This window comes from Monoraphidium neglectum (genome assembly GCF_000611645.1).
Source record: "Monoraphidium neglectum strain SAG 48.87 unplaced genomic scaffold scaffold00681, whole genome shotgun sequence".
NCBI classification, from domain to species: Eukaryota; Viridiplantae; Chlorophyta; class Chlorophyceae; order Sphaeropleales; family Selenastraceae; genus Monoraphidium; species Monoraphidium neglectum.
Genome location: NW_014012947.1, coordinates 1 through 21783, shown reverse-complemented (window position 1 = coordinate 21783; position 21783 = coordinate 1). Strand labels below are relative to the sequence as shown.

The following is a 21783-nucleotide window of genomic DNA, read 5'->3' as shown; positions in this document are numbered from 1 at the left end:
GCTGCCAACCGGCGCGTCGCCCTCCACCACCACGACGCGCGCGCGCCTGAAGGGGGCCCGCCGCACGCGTCAAGGGGGCCAGCAGGTGGGCATGCGCACGTGCCGGGCGGCTGCATGCATGGTCGCATGCCGATGCGGGCCTAACATGCATGCAACACGTGCCCCGCTCCCGCCCCCATGCTGCGCGTGCGTCCCATGCATGCCGCTGAGGAGCCATGCCCCCGCCATGCGAGGCCCACCTCGGGATGTAGGCGGCCAGATCATTCAGGTCCACCTCCGCCACAGACACGTTGCCGGCCGCGGACGGCGGAATGAGCTCATACTTCTTGGCAAACGCGATCACCGCCTCACCCAACTCGCCGTCCGAGACCGCTGCGGCGCAGGCGGGGCGGCCAAGCTGTCAGACGCTGCAGTACATTCGCATGCATGGCTGGCCGGCCCGCGGCACGATGCTCAGACCGGCGCATGTGGGGCGACGGATGGGGCCGGGGACGCGGGCACGGGGAAGCTGCCGCGCACCTGCCACGACCTTGACGCCTGCTGTCGCCAGCTCCCGGACCAGCGTCAGCGATGCTTGGCCCTCGGCGCCTGGGGGTTGCGGATGCAGCGGCGTCGCGGGCGGGGTGCGCATGGCCCAGGGGCGTCAGCAAGCAACCCTCACCTGAGACACAGGCGCTGCAGCTAGCATCAGGGATGCATGTGCAGCTCCCAAACTTGCCGGGGAGCCCTGCAGCCCGCTGAATCATTTGTGTGGCCTACAGCGCTGCGGCGCGCGGTGCCGCGCAGCCGCCGTGCTCGCAGCCCCCAGCGGGCGGCCGCACGTGCGCAGTTGAAGCACCTACCAATGACAAAGACAGGCCCGCGCGCCGCGAGCGCCGCCTGCTTGATCAGCTGGGTGCCGACGGCCTTGGCAGCGCTCACGACCTGCGGCGGGCAAAGGCAGGTGCACCATGCGTGGCCTCGGCTGAGGGTGCGGCAGGGACCGCTGACGCAATGCTCTCATGCTGGCATCGGCCCAGAAGCGGTCAACCGTAGCCGCGCCCGCCTCGCTGTTGGGATGCACCCGCCGCCGATCCCGCCCGTTGGCTCGCCTGAGTTCCGGCAGCAGAGCCTGTCTTGGAGGCGGCGCGCACCACCACCGCAGCGCGATTGCGGCGGGCGGCCCGAACGGCCTCAACTGTGCGCGCCCTGGTGACGCGTCCAATGCGACGGCTGGTGCTGAGCCTTGACCCAATCAGGCCGGGGTATTTGCCAGCCAGGGACGAGGCCCTCGTGGCCATCCCGGCCGGGTGGGCGAGGGTCGACATTATCCGGGGGTGTGGCAAGAGGGTGGGCTCGCCCAAAGGCTGTAAAGCGGGGGGATGGGATGCCCGAGGAGCCTTTTACAGGTCCTCAGTTGTTATCTTGGCCCCAATGGGCGGGTGAAGCCCGGAGATCCGTTCAGAGATGAGCGGTGAGATCCCGCTCAACCAGCGCGGTTTATCAGGCACAACCGCGGGAAGAACAACCTGATTGCTGAACGAAACAATCGGGCCTACGAAGTGAGAGGGTGGGCCGGGGCAGAGCTCGCACGCGCACAGTGGGCACCAGATCCAGGGTGGTCAAGTGCCCGAGGGTCCTGTGTCAGCGCTGCTGGACCATGAGCAAAGGGTCTGCAAGCTATGCTAATTGACAGTGGGACAAGAATGTTACAAAATTCAGCGAACTTATACCTTGGCCGCCGGCGGCCGGCCCCGGCGCGCCCCCGCCGCCTTTTTGGCAGGCGCCTTTGGCCGCTTCGACCCGGCCGCTGGCGCCGCCGCCGCCGCCGGCACGGGCGCCGCGGCGATCGCCTCTGCTATCAGCCGCGCCGCTACCCCCCCGCCGCAGCCAGAGGCTTGCAGCGCCCCTGCCACCCGCTCGAGCTCTGGGCGCGCCACCGAGCGCAGCGCGGCGTCTGCGAAGCTCACGGCCTCATCCGCAATATCCTGTGGCGGGCCGACCTTCTCGCACGCAGGCAGCGCCGCCCAGGCCGCCAGCAACGCAGCCACGTCCGCCGGCCGCGCCGCAGCCACCGCCGCCGCAGCCTGCGGGTCCCGCTCGGCGCCGGCCCCGCCCGCGCGGACGGCGGCGGAGATTTTCAGGCCGACCGCCGCCCACATCCGCGACGCCCACGGCGCGCTGGGCGCGGCGCCCAGCGCGCCCAGCGCGCGCAGCATGGCGCCCAGCTGCTTCGCGCCGAGCTCCCGCAGCGCGCCGCTGCGGTGCGACGCGAGCAGCAGCCCGTCCAGCCAGCCGGCCGGCAGCTGCTCGGCCGGCAGCTTCCCGCCCTGCTGCGGCTGGCGCGCGCCGCCGCCATACCCTCCATAGTAATCCTCATCGCCGTACCCGCCGCCAAAGCCGCCCAGCCAGTCATCTGCCGCGGGCGCCACAGGGCCGGCGCGCCGCTGCTGCAGCGCAACCTGCTGCCATTTCGCCAGGCTGAACAGGACGAGGGGGAACTCCGCCCCCAGCAGCGCGTCGGCGCTCTGGCCGATCAGGCCGATCCAGGCTGCGCGCCACTCCGCGTCCGGCAGGTGGTTGTGGCGGGCAGGCATGTAGCCGGCGAGCACGAGGGCCTCACCTTGCAGGTGGGGCAGGTGGTCAAACGAGGTCTGCGGGGGAGGCGGGCGCGCGGGGACACGGGAATAATCAGGCCGCAGCCCAGGTGCCCTGCCGAGGTGAACTTTTGCCGGCCGAGTTTACACAATTGCCGACTGAGTGCAGCTGGGCGGATGCAGGCACCGCGATCCACCCGCGCACTGCAGCGGGCGGAGCTGTGCGCGTGCGGCAAGCACACCCGCGCCTTTCCCCAACACCCCTTGCGCCGCCCTCTCACGTCTATGTAGCCCTTGAGCCACTCGGCCGTGACGCTCCCAGGGGCTGCAATCCTCGACAGAACGAAGACGGCGTTGGCCGTGTCCTGTTGCAGGGTTTGGTTGAAAGGGGTTATGGCAAGTGAAACGTCACACTGACGCACACACGCCCACACGTTCCCACACACGTGCCTACACACACACACACGTTCCCACACACACACACACACACACACACACACACATGTATGTACGCACTTGCACACAGAGCGCATCGCATGCGCGCATGCACACATGAGAGTGCAAAAACTACCCATATACACACACGCGCACGCGCGCACGCAAACACACAAGCACATGCTTACTCCACCTCCCAGACCAACGAGCCCACACCTTGGGCGTCAGGTACTTGAAAGCCCGAATGCTGCGCCGCTGCAGCGCCTCAACCAGGTCCGGTGACTGCTCGTCTCCCGCCCGCACGCTGGCCTCCTTGGGCGGCGGCCGGTAGTTGAGCAGCGCCAGCGCAGCCGCCGCGTCAAACGCCTGGGGGCGGCCCGGGAGGGGCGCGGGTGCGTTTTGGGCCGGGAGCTGAACGGGGAAGAGCGCGCACGGGCAGCTGCGCACCCTGCCACGCTGGTTGGCTGCCCAGGCGGGCGAGGGCCAGCAGGCGCACCCCGCTTACTGGCCGCGCCGGTGCGGCGACCAGCCCGCGTTCAGTCAGCCGATCCGTCCGAGCTGCGACCCCACAGCGTCGCGCGTGCAGCCGCGCACCTCCCCGGCCTCCAAGGCTCCCAGGCGCCCCGTCAACCCGATGCCCAGCACTGTCACCACCCTGGGGCGCGCCAGTCCAGTGTCCAAAAGGCGATACAGCACTTCCTTCAGAGCCGGGGGCTTGAGGCTGAATTTGACAGGGGATTGCAGGGCGGCCGGCGGTGACGATGCGTTTGTTATGCCAGTTGTCGAGTTGGTGCGGCGCAAGTCGTGTGGCTGCTTGCAGGAGGGAGCCGTTTTGTGACGGGCGCATGAGGCCCGATGGTATCGGCCGAGCGCCACACAAACTAAACCGGCAGGGGTGGCGATTGCCGCGCCCGCGTCCATGGCAGCGCAGCACAGGAGGCCAGACAGGCAGGGCCGTGCACAACGCATGCCAAGTCCTTGCGCTCCTCAATCCCCTTGCCGCAAGCCTCTGCTCTGGCAATTTCAAACACGGCGCATGCGTTTATGGTGCTCCCTGCGCACTCAGTCTACACGCAATCATGAAACTCAGCATACCCACGCGCTCCCTCACCTCTCCACGCCGGACGTCATCACCGCGAGCATCGCGTCCAGCGCCGCCGTGGCCTCTGCGGCCTCTCGCGGCGGCAGCGACGCCACAGGCCCCGGCATGAGCGTCACCGTGGTCGTGAACATTTGAGCCACCAGGCCCGCCGACCTGGAGCAGTTGCGATCAGGTGTCACGTTGTGAAGGCCAGCTCGAGTCTGGTGCGTCGTGCCCGCCAGCCGCAGCCCTTGTGTGCCAGTTCAGCCCCTTACCACGCCGCACCGATGGCTGCACAGCCCTCCCGGCCCCCTGCGGGGCCGGGCGACCCTGTACGCACTGGCTTTGCAAACATGGGCGCTGCCTCACCCCGCTGCCAAACCCTTCCACCCCTATACACACTATGCTTCTCTCTTACACACACACACTCTGGAATGCGCACACCACTTCACACATACATACGCGTGCACTGTTTTGCCCAGCCTTCTAGCTAATGAGGCTGCCCAGCTGGGAGCCAGAAATCCGCTCTTGCATGCTGCTGGCAACGCATGATGCAGTGTCACGCGATGTAACACACACATACACACATACACACACATCAACAAGAAGTCGCCGCACCTCTTGTCCACTCCATCCCCAAGCTCCCTGAACAGCCCTACTGCCTCTTGCCACGTCGCCGCTGCCCTTAGCATGTCCATCTTATTGAAGTTTGCCTCTGTGAAGTACGGGCGATTGCGGGTGGTTGGTTGAGGGTGCGGGGAGAGCAGTGGCCCCAAGGCCAGCTACCCACAAGGTCCCGCCGCCTGCGGTGGCTCGGTACGGGAGGCTGCACAGATATTCGAGTTGGCGCCCGGAGGGGGCGGCTGCCCCGTGCTACAGCGGCCGGACCAGCGGCTGCTCGTGCAGCAGCTGCAAATGGAGACGATCCCGCCAACCCAACAGGCCCTCAATTGGAGTGCACCGTGTGCAGCCAGTTCGGTTCGGCACGCAAGCATGACAAGCCGCCCACCTGCGTCCCTCTCAGGCTTGCCGCGCGTCTTGAGGGGCACATCGTTGCTCATTCCCCTCTCAAACTCCCGCAACGAGCCACTGCCCAGGCCACTTGTCAGGTCCGCGGCGCGCGCCGGCTGGCCGCGGGGCAGAGTAAGCCGGGGTGCCAAACGCGGTACACAGCTGCCCCCAAGCCGCCGCCCTGCCGCCTGTGTTGGTTTTTGATAACGAATTGGCAGTAGAGCTGGAATGTGGGCTTGATGTTGCAAGTGCGATGTTGCTACTTTCAAGTCTGCAGCACGCGCAATCGGTATTCCCGCATGCGCGTCAGGGATGCCAAGGAAAGCAGCGGCGACGTGCGGCGGCGTGGCGCTGTCAATCGGCGCCCAACTCTGCACCGCCTCACCTGCAGGCTGTCGCCTGCACGCATGTGGATGCTCGACATATGATTTTGGCCTCACTATCGTATTTCTGCGCTTAGAAGCTGGACGCTGAACTGCGCGGCAGTGTGCACTTTGGCAGCGAGCCGCGACTAGGGCGCTGTAATTGGTATTGACAAGTTGAAATCATCCATGGTAAGGTATATACGGGGGCGCTTTTGATAACTTGTGCCGGCAGCCACCAAGACGGTGTTGCGCTGGGATGGCGCTCGCTCGCTCGACACGGCACTGCTCGCGATGCAAGACTCAGCACCGCTCACTTGCCCGATACATCTGCCTTGCACACCATGGATAGCAGCCAATGGGACACAAGTACCACCTTGTTTGTCGCACCCATGCCCTGTCGCTTCCTGCTGCCCGAATGAAGCCAGGTTGGCAACACCCAGAGCGAGTCAACAGGAGGGAGCCATTGACCATCACTACATATTGCAATCACAAAGAACCACACCCCGTCAACCGTCTTTAGGCTACAGTCTCACAGCAGCGCTAGCTGCTCGTCAGCGCAGACGAGAGGCCTGCGGGAGCGCATGTGCGCCTGCACGTGGATGCATCTGCCATCTGACCTACGCTGGAGCCAAGCAACTGGCTTTGCTCACTGCATCACAGGCAGGTAGCAGTGCACGATGAATTCTGCCCAACAGTAAGGACCCGGCAATTGCTACCAGTCGGCATGGAGCAGCATCGAGTACGCTATTGAATTCTGCTTTGAACACGTTGCCTCTCCTGTTGCCTGAACGTGTGCTTCGCGAGGGAGAACAAGTTGTGCAAGGGCCTGCTTGTGGATTATTAATTGTTGCACTTCTCTGATAATGCTCTTACCATGATATACATGAGTACTCTGTTCCTGGGTGGTGTGAGGAGCGGCTGCATCCACAACGCAAGTGGGATGTCCCTGGTGTCCATGCTCACCAGGGTGGTACAATTTGTAAGCTGCAAATCACCTGTGTGGTCACTGGAAGACGTGCTTGAGCGGTTCAGATGTGCGAGGGCACATGGCACAAGCGCAGCACACGCTCTGGTGGCCGGTAACTGAAGGTCCCTTGCGTGACCTGTCACCCACCCATGGAGCTGCAAGCAACCGAAAGTTCCCAGGTAACGGGTCAGCCGCATGCTGCAGTAGTAAACAGGCAGTGTGTGCTGTCGCACTTGAGGTTAGCTTGACAGAGTTGGCACCAACTTTGTTCTCTGTCCTTGCCAGGTTCCTCCGACTTCGAATTCAAGTCTTCGGTTCTTGCGAAGCTGTGAACACGGGTCACCTTGCTGGTACGAGCGGTGTCGATCGGCCACGAAGAGTTCCATACGACGATTTTAAACGTGGTTTAGGTCGGGAAGAGCTAGGGCACCAATCAACAGCAGGCGCACGCGGCCACGGCCTCTTCCCAACCCGCAGAGGCTGCAAACAGCAAAAACAGAGGATTTGTACAGTCTCGGGAATCACTGTTGTTTTGAAAACGACGGGTGTCACCGCTGGCCCCCTTGCAGCCACCAGACCTTGCGGTCGACGCTTGGGAAGCCTAGTGCCACGCAGGCATACAGCAATGACCGCCGTGCCCTGGTGGCGCTTCGCTGTCATTGTGCTGCTCCTGGCCACCCTCACAATTCATGGGGTTGGTGAGCCGCTGTTTGGCAGTGGGGACCTCGTCTCACACACTTGGCAGTGGCCACACTTGCCGAAAGGGACATCCCGCCATGTGTCCAGCACGCCACTGGGGCTCTTTGCGTGTCCCAACCGGCAGAGAATGAGTTGTGAAAAAGTTGCAGCTTCTGACCTTCTCCCGACTCTGCCTTGCACTTACAGGCAGCGTTGTCCCCGAGGGCTCCGCGACGGTTGCAAATGGCGACGTGGCATCTGCTGCCGCGTATGAGGCCGCGACCCCAGCCCTAAAGCCGACCATGAACCCCGCCCCCCCAGGCGCTGCCGCGGCCACGGTTGCTGCCAGCACCGTGGGCCCGGCGGCAGCCGCCGCGGCAGCCTTGGGGCAGATCAGCCAGGGGCAGGCCACTCAGTTTCTGGTCTGGTTTGAAGAGCCAGGTGCGGCGGCGGTCGCCTCGGAAACCGCCAAAATCCAGGCAGCCACTGCAGGTGATGCCGCACAGCCGCTCCTGGCTGCCGCCGCGCCCGCTGCTGCCGGTGCAGCAGCAGCAGACTCAGCTGCAGCGCTCGGCGCGCGGCGCGACGGCGGCGCTGGTCGCACGCCCTCCGCCGTGCTGGCGCAGGCGAGAGCCGCGGCCCGCTCCGCGATAAAGTCCCGAGTGCTGGGCGCCGGGGGCGCCGCAGAGCGTGCAGGCGTGCGGCGGGTCGGCAAGTACAACCTGCAGCATCTGCCAATGGCGGTGGTCGAGGTCAGCAGCGCCGGCGCCCTGGACATGCTCACGGCCTTGCCAGGCGTGAAGGGGGTGGTGCCAGACCTCCCCAAGCAACGGATGCTGGCCCAGTCCCTCCCGCTCATCAGTCAGCCCGCGGCGGCAGCCAAGGGGTACCTGGGAGGGCCGGAGTGCGACATTGCGGTGCTGGACACCGGTGAGACGCAGCGCTGCCGGGGTGCTGGTGGTGCAGGCGGCTTCGACATGGCGCCCGTGGCTGATGCGCCCTTTCACGCCAGGCATTGACAGGGGGCTCTCCAGTGACTATAACTAGTTGGACCGATGCGGGAGATTACGATTGTCAAGGGACAAAGACGTTGCGCAGAAATTCATCATGAATGCTGATGCTTTTTTGATATCGCTGTTGCCAACCCATCCACCGTTGCACCAGGTGCGGATTTCACGGTGCCTGAGCTGGGCGCCTGCAAGGCCGCCGGCGACCCCGGCTGCCGCGTGGTGTACGCCGCCGACATGACGGCCGTCAACGACGGCGTGCGCGACGACTCGAGCCTCCACGGGACGAATGTGGCATCGATAGCCGCGTCTGTTGCGCCCCGCTCGCGGATCATCGCACTGGTGGGTGGTCGGGTGGCGGCGCTCGCGCGTTTTGCGGTGCAGGGGCTGTGGATGTGAGAGTCGCTGACGACACAGAAAGGAAAGACGAAGGGAAAACTCACGGTACTAAGGGGTTGCAAGGGGTTGCGCCTTGGCTGCATGTTTGGGCCTGCCCCCGCCTGGACACCAGCACGAGGAGCCCTGCCCGCGCCGTCTTGGTCTGCACGGTCTCCCCCCCCCCAGGACATCTTCGACAAGGATGGTTTCACCTACGACTCCATCGTCGTGAACGCTATCAACTGGCTAATCGAGTCCAAGCGCAACGGCGCGTTCCCCAACACATGCGTCATCAACCTCAGCCTGGGGGACGACGGCGTCTGGCCCACCCCCTGCGGCCTCACCTCCACCGAAGCCGTTTACGAGGCTGCGTTCTCCGAGGCGCGCGCCGCCGGCATGCTGCCCGTCGTTGCTGCGGGCAACGCGGGCACGACGGCCGGGCTGGCGTCGCCGGCATGTGCGCCGAGCGCCGTGAGTGTGGGGGCTGTGTACGACGCAAACCTCGGTGGACTCAGGTGGAGCGCTTGCACTGACAGGAACATCTACACCGACATGGCAACCTGCTTCTCTAACGGTGAGCAGCATCCCATCGTTGCGGGTGAAAGTGTGTGACAAGAATGGGATCAATGCGCATTCAGATGTGCTTGTGGGCGCAACCGTAGGGGTGGCAGAGGAGAATTATGCTCAGCGACCACCTGGGCCTTGAGGTAATATTAGAGTCCTGTCAATGCCACCCTTGCCAGGTGTGGCCTTCATAGATACGCATTTTTATTCCGAGCGGCCGCCAACCTGCGTCCGAGCCTCTCCATGAGCATCTGAGCCTCTCATGCTGTCGGGTTCACAATTGTTGCCATCAGCACACGCGTGTCCAGATGTTGAACCTGGTGTGTTCACTGTAAGCTTGCTGAACCTACCATTGGCAACACGACCACGCCCGCAGGCGCACCCTATATGTCCCTCTATGCCCCGGGCGCCCTCATCACCGCGGGCGGCAAGACCTACGGCGGCACCAGCCAGGCCACGCCGCACGTCGCCGGTGCGGTGGCGGTCCTCAAGGCCGCGGTGCCCTCCGCAACCTTGGACCAGATCGTGACTGCGCTTCGAGAGACCGGCAAGCCCATCCGCGTCCCCAGGCAGACGTACGTCAAGCCACGCCTCAACCTGGAGGCCGCGGTCGAGTTCCTCAAGGGGACCCCGCTGCCACGTGACACGGACCCGCCCTCAGACGCCACGTTGACGCTGACTCCCGTGATCGGCGCCGACGGGGAAGCAGCAACGCTCCAGGTCCTCGCGCAGCTGACGTCGGCCGACCCCAGCGGCATCGCCATCGCATGCCTAAGCAATGCGCCGCTGGCCAGCTCGGAGGCCTGCAGCCCCTACAGGCCCTACACGGCCGCCGGGCTCACTTGGACGCTCGCCGACGGCGCTGATGGCAGCCGCACTGTCTACGCGTGGGCGGCCGACGCAGCGGGCAACTTTGCGCCGTCGCCGGCGACCGCGTCAATCAGCGTCAAGCGCACGCCCCGGCTCGAGATCCTCGCCGGCGATTCCAATGTCACTCGTTGGAGGAATCTGACCCTGTCGGTGATGGTGCCTGCGGCGTCATCCACCACTGAGATGTGCATCACGGACCGCGACTCCGCGAAATCAGCTGCCGACTGCAAGGCCTCGCAGTGGGCGCCCTACTCCCCGATCTACAACTTCAAGTTCAGCTCAGGCCGCCAAGGCGTGAAGGCTCTGAAGCTATTCATCCGCGACAAGCCGGCCGTCGGCGCCGTCACTGCTGCCGTTGTCGCACGTGTGGAGGCCGGGGCGGCGTCCATCCTTTTCGACTCTGCGGCGCCGTCGATGCCGGGAACGGTCAAGCTGAAGGCCAACGCGACGAGTAGCTCCATCGCCGTGTCGTTTGTGCCGGCCGCCAGAGATGTTGGGACAGGAATCGCGTCCTACCTGCTCGTCATGCGCGAGGGGTCCCGGCCGCCCAGCCGCTGCAGCACCTTTGACGCGTCGCCAAGCTCGAGCACATCGTCCACATTCCTCCGGCCGCCCGGCGGCTGGGTTGCCGGCGCGGTGCTCGAGCGGGTCTTTGAGGGTTTGCCGCCCAGGACGCGGTTCGGATTCCGTGTGTGCGCAGTTGATGGGGCTGGCAATATTGCCACAGGCCGCGTCAAATATGCGTCGACCAGCAAAGCTCTATAAGCTGCTTGGCCGGGGTGAATCGGGAAGCAGAGTGCTGGCAGTACTGTACTGCAGCTCAAGCTGCCATGCACAGTGGCCTATGTTTATTGTTTGCGGTGGCATACGCAATGGCCCCCGACAGCTTTTATTGCCCACAGCAATTGCAGCTTCGTGCGCACTTGCAACTGAAACTGTTGGGTGGATTCCATCTCTGCATTTTCTTGGTGCTGGAAACCCCTCCACCGGGGTTTTAGCACACAGAATAGCCATGCCTGCCCGGCCCCTGCCAGTCACTGCTGCCTTGGCCAGCAATCTGGTTTGCTTGCAATTTTTTGCGCATAGCGTGGGCTGCTTTTGCTGTTTTTCTGTGCCAAACTGCCCCATCAGCAGTACACTGGAGTTGTGGCTTTTTGATTGGTTGCGGTTGTAGGATGATCGGGGCGCCCTCGCTTGGCTGCTGCTGTCACTTGATTGTACGCCGTGGTGGTGAAACTGCCCTGTGTGCGCGTACGCTGTGTGTGCTGTACTCGCTATTCATCACTTCACTTCACATGCACTTGCACTTGGAATTTGACTCGAGTTTTTGATTTCTACCCCGGTGTAACCGCTTACGCTCTGCATATACATATGGCTTACTGCCAGCTGCACGTCAGTGCTGTGGTGTGGCCTTCGACAGACATAAGAGCACTGCACCCACACTGACACCCACCAATTCCCGGGCCAAGATGCAGTGTTACGAGGCCAGAGATGTAAGGTCTGGAAGTTGACGTTGCGTTTCAGCATTCGGACACTTGTTCACCATTCTATCCTTGCGAAAATTTGGACAGGATGGCAGCTGCCCAACAAAAATGCAGGTGAGCACGCCGGAATTCGGCCCGACACTCTCCGAGAACGAGATTTTGATACGTACTGAAGTAGATATTATGTCATATCGTACCAGAGTAAACCGGTATTGTTTATTGTAGGTAGCTTCGACTCAAAAGCCGCTCCTTGGCCGCTTGGCGTGTCATACCGTACATTGCAGGGTGGCCAGCCACGCATTAATGCCTCATTTGTGACGCAAGGGCATTCTTGAGCCTGCTGCGTGCCTTGACGGCGGTGAGCGGGCCTCCGCTGCCAGCTGCTCGGTGGCTCGCCGGCTGCTGGTCGCTCAATCTGCAATGCAGCGTCGCCAGGTGCCACTGAGGTGCCTCCTGGCTGTAGTGCTGCTGTATGCGGCTTCCCCACTCAGCTCAGGTGGGTTGGCTATGGATTCATCATGGCATGAAGCTGACCGAGCGACTTATCACACTGCAGTGTGAATGCAGCTGCATGCACAGCAGTCTGCACTTGTGCGCACCCCCGCCTCCCTGCGGCATTTACCTGAACCTTGTGCATAATGCACATAGGCGGTATGATCCCCATGGCGTTGGGCCAGAAAGCCCGGGATCTGGGGCCCACCGTCATCAATGCATCATCTGGCGGTGCCGATGACGCCGACAGCGGGGCGGCTGCCACAATAGCTGCTTACTCAAAGATGGCAAGCGGCCAGCCGCAGCAAATGCTGGTGGTGTTCCGCATCAGCGCAGCGGATGAGAGCCAGGCTGCTGATGGCGGCAGCGGCGGCACGCTCAAAGCTATAGCTGGAATGCAGCTGCTCAGCTCCCTTGGTAGGGGCAGCTCGTCGCGTGAAGCACGGGTTGCGGCGCACGCGGCCGTCAAAGCCAGGGTTTTCCCAGATGGTGTCACTGGGGGAGGCGGCAGCAGTGGGACCTTCCCGCAGCAGCAGGACACACAGCTCATCCACGACTTCGAGCAGCTACCTGTATCTGTCGTGGCAGTCAACAGCACATTTGCACTCGACGCGCTCCTTGCCGACCCAAATGTGGCAGCGGTTGTCCCGGACCGCCTCAACCGCCGCATGTTGGCGCAGAGCCTGCCGCTGATAGGCCAGCCTGCGGCGTCGGCCAAGGGGTTCAGGGGGGCAGGCTGTGCAGTCGCCGTGCTGGACACAGGTAGGAGGCCATTGCGAGCAGAGGACTGCAGATTTGCGTTGCGCCTGCCTGCTTCTCTCTGTGATGAAAATCCATTGGTGCATGAGGTGCTTCGCAGCTGGCAGTCATCAGGCACCTGCAGGAGCAAAAACTTCATGCAGAGCCAAAGACTTGAGCTCACGCCTTGTGCTGCTTCACCCAATTGGCCTGTCACCAGCAGGGGTTGACTACACCCACAGCGAGCTCGGGGGCTGCTCCAAGCCTGGCGCTCCTGAACCCTGCCGCGTTGCGTACGCGCGGGACTTTGCTCGCGATGATGGTCAGATGGATGACCCTCAGGTAAACAAAGTAATGTACTTGTACATTAGTCGGCAAAAGGGGTGTTGGTTGCTTGACGCATAACAACCTCACTTCTTGGGGGGAGAGGTGAATGCACAGCGGCTTTGGCCGCCACCCAGCCAACACCTACCACCCAGCCAGACAGCCATGTATCAGGACAGCAGCTCGTCCACCCGGCCATCCCGCCCCCACTATCCCCCCCCCCCCAAGCCTTGCCCTCGGCCTCCCAGCCTCCCAGCAGCCCTTCAGGCTCCCACCCCCTCAGCCTTCCAGCCTCCTAGCCTTGCGGCTCCCCAGTCACCCAGCAGCCTCCCAGACATCTGGTCACCCACGCAGCCAGCCCCCCACTCAATCACACCTTCTGTAATGCTCACGCCGCGCGACCGCTCCGCCTGCCACAATGCCCCGCCATCCAGCGCCACGGCACCAATGTGGCCGCCACCATTGCACGCACAGCACCTGGTGCAAAGATCCTGGCGCTTGATGTCTTTGACGGGGACGGCGCCTATGACTCGGGTGCTTTTCGAGATACTACTCCAGGAGCTGCTGCGCCGCTGCGCAGTCCGTATGCAAGGAGAATTGCATAGCATGCACGCACGACATTTTGCTGGTGCTGACGCCTAGCTGCAGCCTTGCACGCTGTGAAAGCCTCCATGCCCTGCCCCTCACTTGCCATTCCCACCGCTGCAGACATCCTGCGTGCCATCGACTGGACCATTAAGAACCGTGTCAGCGCAGCCTATGGCCAGGTCTGCTCCATCAACCTATCCCTCGGCGGCAGCGACTTTTACACCTCCCCATGCGCGGGCGACGTCTACCAAGCCGTGTTTGCCGAGGCTCGCGGCGCGGGCATCCTGGTTGCCGTCGCGGCCGGCAACGAGGGGAAGCGAGGGTCGCTGTCTTCGCCGTCATGCGCGCCGGCAGCAGTCAGTGTGGGCGCCGTGTACGACAGCGGGTTTGGCACGGCGCTGTGGGGAGGCAGTGCGGCATGCAGTGACGACACAACAGCCGCGGACCTCGTCACCTGCTTCAGCAACAGCGCAACCTACCTGACTGTCCTGGCACCAGGGGCTATGATCAAGGCGGGGGGCGTCTCATATGGGGGCACCTCGCAGGCCACGCCTCACGTGGCCGCGGCGATTGCTGTCCTGAAGGCCTCTGCCCCCGCAGCCACGCCCGACCAGATCGTGGCGGCGCTCCGCGACGGCGGCAAGCCGGTCCGAGACTCACGCAATGCGCTGACCACGCCGCGGCTTGACCTTGACAGCTCGACTCAGCTGCTTGCCGCCAGGACGGGCGACAAAACCCCGCCAGCAGACGTCGCAGTCAAAATCAATGGCGGCGCAGCCTACACAGGGTCGCCGCACGTCACACTCGCCATCTCAGCGATTGACCCCAGCGGCGTGGCGCAGGCCTGCATCAGCAACGACGTGGCAGTGACGGATTGCAGCAATTACCAGGATTTCTTGAGCGCTCTGCCTTGGACCCTGGCGCCCGGCGATGATGGGCCACGCAGCGTCCTGGTCTGGCTCAAGGATTTCAAGGGCAACACCATGGCGGCGCCCGCGCGCGCAGACGTCATCTTGGACACGCAGCCACCGAGCGGCGCTGCGATTGTTATCAGCGGTGGCTCCGCGGCGACCGCTTCGCGCACCGTTATGCTATCGCTCGCTGGCGCCGACGCTGGTGGGGGCCCCCTGCACATGTGCCTCAGCAACAGTGGCAACGCCATGGCTTGCATGCCTTACGCGGCGTTTACTGCCACCAAGCCTTGGACGCTGGCGGCCGGTGGCGACGGCGACCGCAAGGTCCATCTGTTCCTGCGAGACCGCGCCCAGAACGTCGCCAGGGCATCCGCCACGATACGGCTCGACACCCAGCCCCCCACGGGCTGCGAGGTGAAGCTTGCAGGCAGCGCTGGCCACTCTGGTGTGACAGGCTCGCTCCAGGTGACGTTGTCTGTGTCTGCCTCAGACGCTGGCCAAATTTCGCGCATGTGCATCGCCAACAGCGACGCCAAGATGTTGGACAAGGGCGGCTGCTCGGCTTGGCAGCCGTTTGCGGCGCAGCAACACTGGATGCTCGCAGACGGCGCCGACGGGTCCAGGTCAGTGGCAGTGCTGCTTTCTGACGAGGCAGGCAACATCATGAGGGCTGCGGCGGCAGGCACTATTGTCCTCGACACGCAGCCCCCCGCAGCGGCGCGGTTGGTTGTCAACCACGGCATGCCCACAGTCTGGACCAACAACCTGGCCCTTGAAGTGTCTGGAACAGACCTTACAGGCATCACAGACATGTGTGTGACCGACAACCCGGCTGCTGCCACGCCAGGCGCAGCCTGCCCCGCCGGCTTTGAGCCGTTCGTTGCGTCCAGGGCCTGGCAGCTGGCACTGGGTGGCGACGGCCCGCACAAAGTCAGGGTTTGGCTATCAGATGGGCTGGGCCACGTCACACCGGCGCCTGCGGAAGCTACATTCGTGCTCGACACGCTGTCCGCTACCCGTGCGATCACGATCAACGCTGGCGCGCGATTCACGGCTTCCAAGGCCGTCAACGTCAGTGTGGCAGTGCCTGCTCGTGGCGTTGACGCCAGCGGGTCGCTTCTCGTTTGCATCAGCGAGACGGCGACCACGCCAGCGGATTGCAAGGGCAGCGACTGGCAGCCGTATGGGAAGGTCAGGGCCTTCGTCTTGAAGTCGAGCAGCCAGGGGGTGCGGCGGCTGCGCGCCTTCCTCAGGGACGCGCAAGCCAACGTCAGCGCTGGCGGGGCGGAGACGACGATTGTGTACGATTCGATGCCCCCCACCACGAATGTCAAGGCCCTCAACTTCAGCGCAGCTGCCATCAGCCGCAACGCCGCCACGCTCGCTTTCAACGCATCGGCGACGGTGGATGCGGTTTCAGGAGTGACAACCTTTCTTGTGGTGGGCGCGAAGGGCGCCACGCCGTCATCCCGCTGCGCTGTCTCGCCGAAGACAGTATTCACAGCTAACGTTGACGCACCTGGCACTGGCAGCGGCGAAAGCGCCGGCACACGGGTACTCGGAGTGAGGGGCCTGGAGGCGGGGACGCAGTACAAGTTCAGGCTGTGTGCAACGGACGCTGCCGGTAATGTCGCGCCAGGCGCCACGTTGACTGTGAGAACCCTTCCATAAGTACCCCGTCCCTTCCTCTGGGCCCATTACTCCCTTCTCCCTGCCTCCCGTAGGCACCCTCACCTGCATTCTCCCACTTATTTCCTTCTGTGTTTGGCTAGCGCATCTGCGCTGTTGGCGCTGGGTATTGAGCATGATTTTTTGTTGGTGACATGTGTGACCTCTGGATCTGGCTGTGACCCACATGAGCAGGGTAGAAACTCTCTGTGGAGGGACACAAAGCATGTTCAAGCAAACCAAAATCCTCCTCTGCGTGTGAGGCACACCACGCAGCCAATTGCTTTCATCAAACGAGCCATGGCAAACATCACAAAGCTTGTGCGATTCCGCACCCTCGGCACCAGCGCCGCTCCCTGGGTCACACAACAGCATCTGAGGCGTAGCTGTACCACTCTTTCTACTTGCATTCTTTCAATGGGCTGTGCCTGATGCATCAGACCGGGGTGGCGCACACCACTGAGCAGTACATTAGAGTACTGGTCTGGAACAAAAGCTACCAGGACCGCACTCGACAGCGTCAGCAATCACTCAATTTTACTTCCACACCAGTGCGCCCGAAATCTCCTGATGGACGGTGGCAGCACAAGGGATTTCGCGCGTGCGTAGGAGCGCCACCTTGGGCGGCAGCTGCGGGTGTCATCCGTTCCTGCCCATTGCAGTCCCAACCCTCTATGTGTCTCGCTTGCTCTGTCCGCACGCATGTCCCCACGAAGCACACGCTGATCGTGGGGCGCTCAAGCGCAAGCTCCAAGTCGAACAGCAGCACAAGCCGTTGCGCCAATCGCTCCATCCCCGGAGCAAAGATCGCAGACCCCGTCCAGGCTCCTTGTCAAAAGCAGCTATTGGACTCAGTAGAGGTTCCGGCCATGGAAGCCGAGTGCTTTCGCGACCGGTATGGATTTGCAGTGGGTCACGACTGCCAGCACCTCGCGCGGATTTATGCGCCACTCCACGATAAGGAGGAAGAGGAGAGGTGTCAGGCGTGGCACGCATTCCTGGCGCATGCAGCCGCCGAGGTCGGCGCCGCGCCGCCCGCCCACACCGGCGCCGCCCAAGGCACCGCCCTCGCGGCGAACGTGCTCTCATGCCTGGCGCGGGACGGCGGCAAAGACCTGCGGTCGCAGCTGGCGCGGCTTGTGCATGGCGGCATCCCCGCAAGCCTCAGGGCGGAGGCCTGGCCGCTGCTGCTGCACGCCGAGGACGTCGTGCCAGCCGGCCGTTATGAGGCGCTGCTGAGGGTTGTCGAAGCAGGTGAGTGCGTTTATCGCAAGGACCTGCTTCCCTGATCTGGTACAGTCGCCCCCGGGCCAGGCGGTACGCATGTGGGGCGATCGATGTGCAGCGCCGTCCCCTCATGCTGGCCCGCATAGGTGATACGAGTGCTGCAGTGCACTGCGGCAGACTGCGCTGCAGCTTCCGTGAGTGGCGTCGTGCCAGGCCTATTTAGACGCGGGTTCATTCATTCCGTACGGCCCTCCGATGCACCACGTTCCTCCCTGCACCTTCCAGAAGGCCAGCCCCTGGACGCCCACGCGGCGCGAGCAACGGAGATCGGCATCAGCAGCGAGCAGCTGCTGCTGTGGCGGCAGCAGGGCCGCGCGTGGCTGTCCCAGATTGACAAGGACATGAGCAGGCACGCCTTGATCCCGGGACACGCGAGCATCAACCCACCATAAAGAGCGACCCGGCAGGGGGGGTAGCACTGTGTGGAGCGAGCCAAGAGCACTGCCCGCAGTTGGTCCAAGCCGGCTGCCCTTCCGCGGTCTGCCGCGCAGGACTTTCCCAGGCCATGCCCGCATGGACCAATCCGTCAAGGCCTCCCTGAGGCGGCTGCTCGCCGCCTTCACACTACATGACCCCGCCCTAGGCTATTGCCAGGTCAGCGCGACGCGCAAATGCGGTCGCACGCGGGGCCCGCCTTGATGTGGGCCGTGCCAGCAGCGAGCGATGCGCCTCGCAGCAGCCCGAAACCCTCTGGCGCCCCTCTTTGGAGCAGCAGGAGCGGCAGGCCCAACCCTTGCTGACCGACCGCCTCCCGCACCACCGCCGCCGCGCGTCTGACGATCAGGGCATGTCGTTCGTGGCGGGCGCGCTGCTGCTGCAGCTGCTGCCTGACGAGGCGGCCGCGTTTGGCTGCTTCGCCGCTGTGGTGCGGGACGTGCTGCCGGGCTACTACGCCCCCACCATGACCGCGCTGCAGGTGGATCAGGAGGTGCGGCCCAGCTCAAGTCGATCCGGCGCTCCCCAAAGCCTTGAAAAGAGGGCGCGTCGCAGGCCGCGCTCACACTCCCGCGCCGCCCGAGGCTCAGCGCCCTCGTCTGGGGCCCCTTCGCCCCCCAACCCCTGCGAAACCCCAGCCAAACTCACTGTCAGCCCCGCCTTCCCCATCCTTTACCCCCGGGCCCCTTGCTCCCGTCGCCCCCGCCGCCGCCGGGGGCCGCAGCTCTTCCGTCACTTGGTCAGGGAGCACCACCCCCGCCTGGCGGCGCACCTGGATGAGCTCGGCGTCGACCCCGGCGGCCCGCTGCCCGGCTGGCTGCTGTCCGGCTTTGTGAACTGCCTGCCGTTCGAGGTGCGGCCGGGGATCTGCCGGGGACTCGCTCCTATGCCGAGCGCGCCTGGATCACCACCAACACCAACCCCTGAAGCCACAGCGGGCACTCAAGACTGTCTGTGCGTAATCGCCGTCCCTTTTGATCGCCCCCTGGCCCCAATACTTGCTCGTCTCGGCTTCGCGCGCATGCCATCACCTCCAGTCCGCGCTAAGGGTGTGGGATGTGGCATTCCTGGAGCGCTCCCCGGCGCCCCTCATGCGGTGCGCACACCTGCGGCCCCGGGGCCTTGAGGCGCCAAGGTCCATGCGTCCGCCGCTGCCGGGCATCGGCTGTCCCCGGGTCCATCGGCTTCGGTGGCGCCCCGCCGCTGCGCTCGCCGCCCCCTGCCCGGCGCGCACTGCAGGCCTGTGGCCGGGCGCCAAGCACGTGATAGGCTCGTGTGCTTACCTCACGGGCAACTGAACAGGCCGTCAGCGTCCCACGCCCTCGGCACTCTTGTGGTGCTCGTCTCCACTGCACCGTCCCGCTTTCATCCCCGCCTGCCTCGCGACCGCCGTAAGGCTCGCTGTCAGACCCGCGCCTTGGCCCTCGCGCCCCCCCCCCCGACCCCACCGCAGCGTGTGCCTGGCCATGGTTGAGATCTACGGTGCCGCGCTGCTGGGCTCGGCTGACGTCCTCGACGCGGGTGGGTGGGCCCTGCTGCATCTGTGCAGTTCGCAAGTGCGTCAAGTGCGTCAAGTCCCTGTGCGGTTTTGCGTTGACCTGGATACTGTGCAACAACATGAACCGGCCGGTGCCATGCACGCACGCGCGCGCAGGCGCGCGCGCACACACACACACGCGCGCGCGCGCACGAACACGAACACATGAACACAACCGTGCACGTACCCTCTCTCCCTGTCTCACTGTTTGTCTCTCTTCACGTCAGTCTTCTTGAGCACACACACACTCACACACACACACACACACACACACACACACACTTGTGCCCCACACACGCAGGGCAGCTGCTCCACGCGATGCCCTCGATGACGTTCGACGCATCCCGCCTCATTGCAGTGGCGGACCGCGCGTTTGGTGACATCACCAACAACAACCTGCAGGTGTGTGTCTTCTGTGTATTCCTCTCTGTCCCGCTTTTGTGTTGGTGTATGTGGAGCTTGTGGGGTGTGTGTCTCTCTGTTTTGTGTGTGTTTTTGTGTGTGTTTTGTGTGTGTTTTTGTGTGTGTTTTGTGTGTGTGTGTGTGTGCGCGCGCCTGTGTGTGTGCGTGTGTGTAGGGGTGTGTGTGTGTGTGTGCATGCGCGCGCGCGCGCGCCGGGGTGGGCAGGTGGGTGGGCAGGTGGGTGGGTGCGCCTTCGACGTCAAGCTTTGATGTGCATCTGCTGTCATCGCGGTTCCGGCCCCGGGTTCGGCGACCCTGATGGTTGTCATGACGCATCGCCCCCCCGCACCATTGAGCGCCTCCCCCTCTTGCGCATCCTTGCGCCCCTGGCACCTGCGCCGCCTTGGTTGCGCCGCGGCCCCGCAGGCGCTGCAGCACTGCTTCCGGGCCGAGCTGCAGCAGAAGCGGGAGACGCAGCAGGCGGTCGACGCGCAGCGCCGGAAAGCGGCCTTGGAGCGCACCGGCAGCGCGGCAGCCATGGCCGCGGTGCATTCTACGGGCAGCCTGTCGGTGGCGGCGGTGGCGGCTGCGGCGGACGCAGCGGCACAGGGATTGCCGGAAGCGGTATCAGAGGCGCAGAGGCGGGCGAACGCCGTCGCGCCAGCGCCTGCGCTGCCCGCAGTGGCGGGCTCTGTTGCAGCAGGGGAGGTGGAGCAGGGTGAGGAGGACCAGAGTGAAGATGAGGAAGGGCTGGAGGAGGGCGAGGACGCTGACGAGGACGAGCGTGTGCACGTCCAGGCGCAGGTGCAGGTGCAGCGGCCCAGCTTGAAGGGCGGCAAGGGGGCGTGCGGCGAGGAGCAGCGGCGGTTCGAACATGAAGAGGAGCAGGGCGAGGGGGCCGAGGAAGGCGACGGCAGGAGCCCGAGGCAGTTGCAGGGCAGCCAGCAAGGCGCTCAGGGGGGTGGGCCAGCATCCCCTCGTTCAAGCCGCAGCAGCCCGGTCCCGTCTGCGTTTGCTGCCGTCAACAGCCGGAAGAAGGAACAGCAGCAGCAGCAGCAGCAGCAACCAGCATGTACTGGGAACGTGGACACTGGAGCGAGTTCCCGCTGGGCAGAATTCAAGGAACACAGCACGCACTTTGGCGGCAGCGCCGAGGACGCGGCCGACGCCGTGGCCGGCGCGGCGCAGGCGTCAGCAGCAATTGCGACGCCCGTCGCGGCGCCGGCCGCGGCCGCGTTGCGGCCGGCGGCGGCGGCGCGGGCGGGCGCGGCCAGCGTGCCCAGTGAGGATCCAGAGCTGTATAACGAAGCATCGGACGACTTTGAGGAGAGTGAGGGGGTGAATCTGCTGTTGGTGCCCCAGTCGCAGCCGGCCGCGCCTGGCTGCGGCCGCCCCGGCGCGCTCGCGGTGGCGTGCAGCGGCGGCGCCGGGTGCGGCAGTCCCGGCGGCGGCGGCGACGGCGGCGGCAGCGGCGGCGGCGTGAGCGCGCACCGCTACCGGATCTTGGACAAGCCCACCGCGCGGCGGGGCTGCCTGGCGGCCGCGTACGACATAGCCGCCTCCCCCGGCCTGCTGCCCCCCACCCGCACGCCGCTCACCAGTGCACCGGTGGGCGGCGCGGGGGACGCCAAAGGCGAGCCCATTCCAGGGGCCAACCCCGGCCGCCGGCCGCAGCGGCAGCGCTCTGACGGCTCCGCTGCCGCCGCGGCGGGCGCCGGCGTCGACCCCGTCAGCTCTGGCAGCTTTGACAGCGGCGTGTGGCAGCTGGCCAGGCGCAGCAGCACGCTGAGGTCCGGGGAGGAGGAGTGGGTGGACGTGGTGCCCTCCAGCAGCCCCGGCGGCTGGATGGCCGCCGCGGTCGGGCCGCACGCGCGGCCGGGCGGGGGCGGCGGCGGCGGCGGGCCTGGCGGGCGGCATGCGGGCGCGGTCGTCGGGCGTCAGCCGGGGCCGGTGTTGATGCCTGGGGGGGCGCGGGGTCAGAG

General features: G+C 64.8%; 3 protein-coding genes across 3 annotated transcripts; 2 read left to right on the top strand and 1 right to left on the bottom strand.

Moving 5' to 3' along the window:
- Positions 1-140: 140 nt before the first annotated feature.
- On the bottom strand, positions 141-4790 carry MNEG_4788 (hypothetical protein; the record flags this gene model as incomplete). Its single annotated transcript, XM_014046738.1, has 10 exons — positions 141-180; positions 240-372; positions 520-588; positions 843-924; positions 1713-2633; positions 2858-2941; positions 3228-3377; positions 3606-3666; positions 4123-4266; positions 4711-4790. The coding sequence occupies 10 exons, from the start codon at positions 4788-4790 to the stop codon at positions 141-143; spliced, it is 1764 nt and encodes a 587-aa protein (XP_013902192.1).
- Positions 4791-7946: 3156 nt separating this feature from the next.
- MNEG_4787 (peptidase S8/S53 subtilisin kexin sedolisin) lies at positions 7947-10697 on the top strand (the record flags this gene model as incomplete). Its single annotated transcript, XM_014046737.1, has 4 exons — positions 7947-8043; positions 8278-8462; positions 8685-8955; positions 9439-10697. 4 exons carry the CDS (start codon positions 7947-7949, stop codon positions 10695-10697), a joined length of 1812 nt encoding a protein of 603 aa, XP_013902191.1.
- Positions 10698-13641: 2944 nt separating this feature from the next.
- Positions 13642-21753, top strand: MNEG_4786 (hypothetical protein; the record flags this gene model as incomplete). The annotated part of the gene is made up of 7 exons (XM_014046736.1): positions 13642-15912; positions 18212-18355; positions 18587-18715; positions 18900-18958; positions 19316-19383; positions 19701-19801; positions 20228-21753. Coding segments are annotated over 7 exons (4298 nt in total), but the record flags the coding sequence as incomplete, so codon positions are not given.
- Positions 21754-21783: the final 30 nt, after the last annotated feature.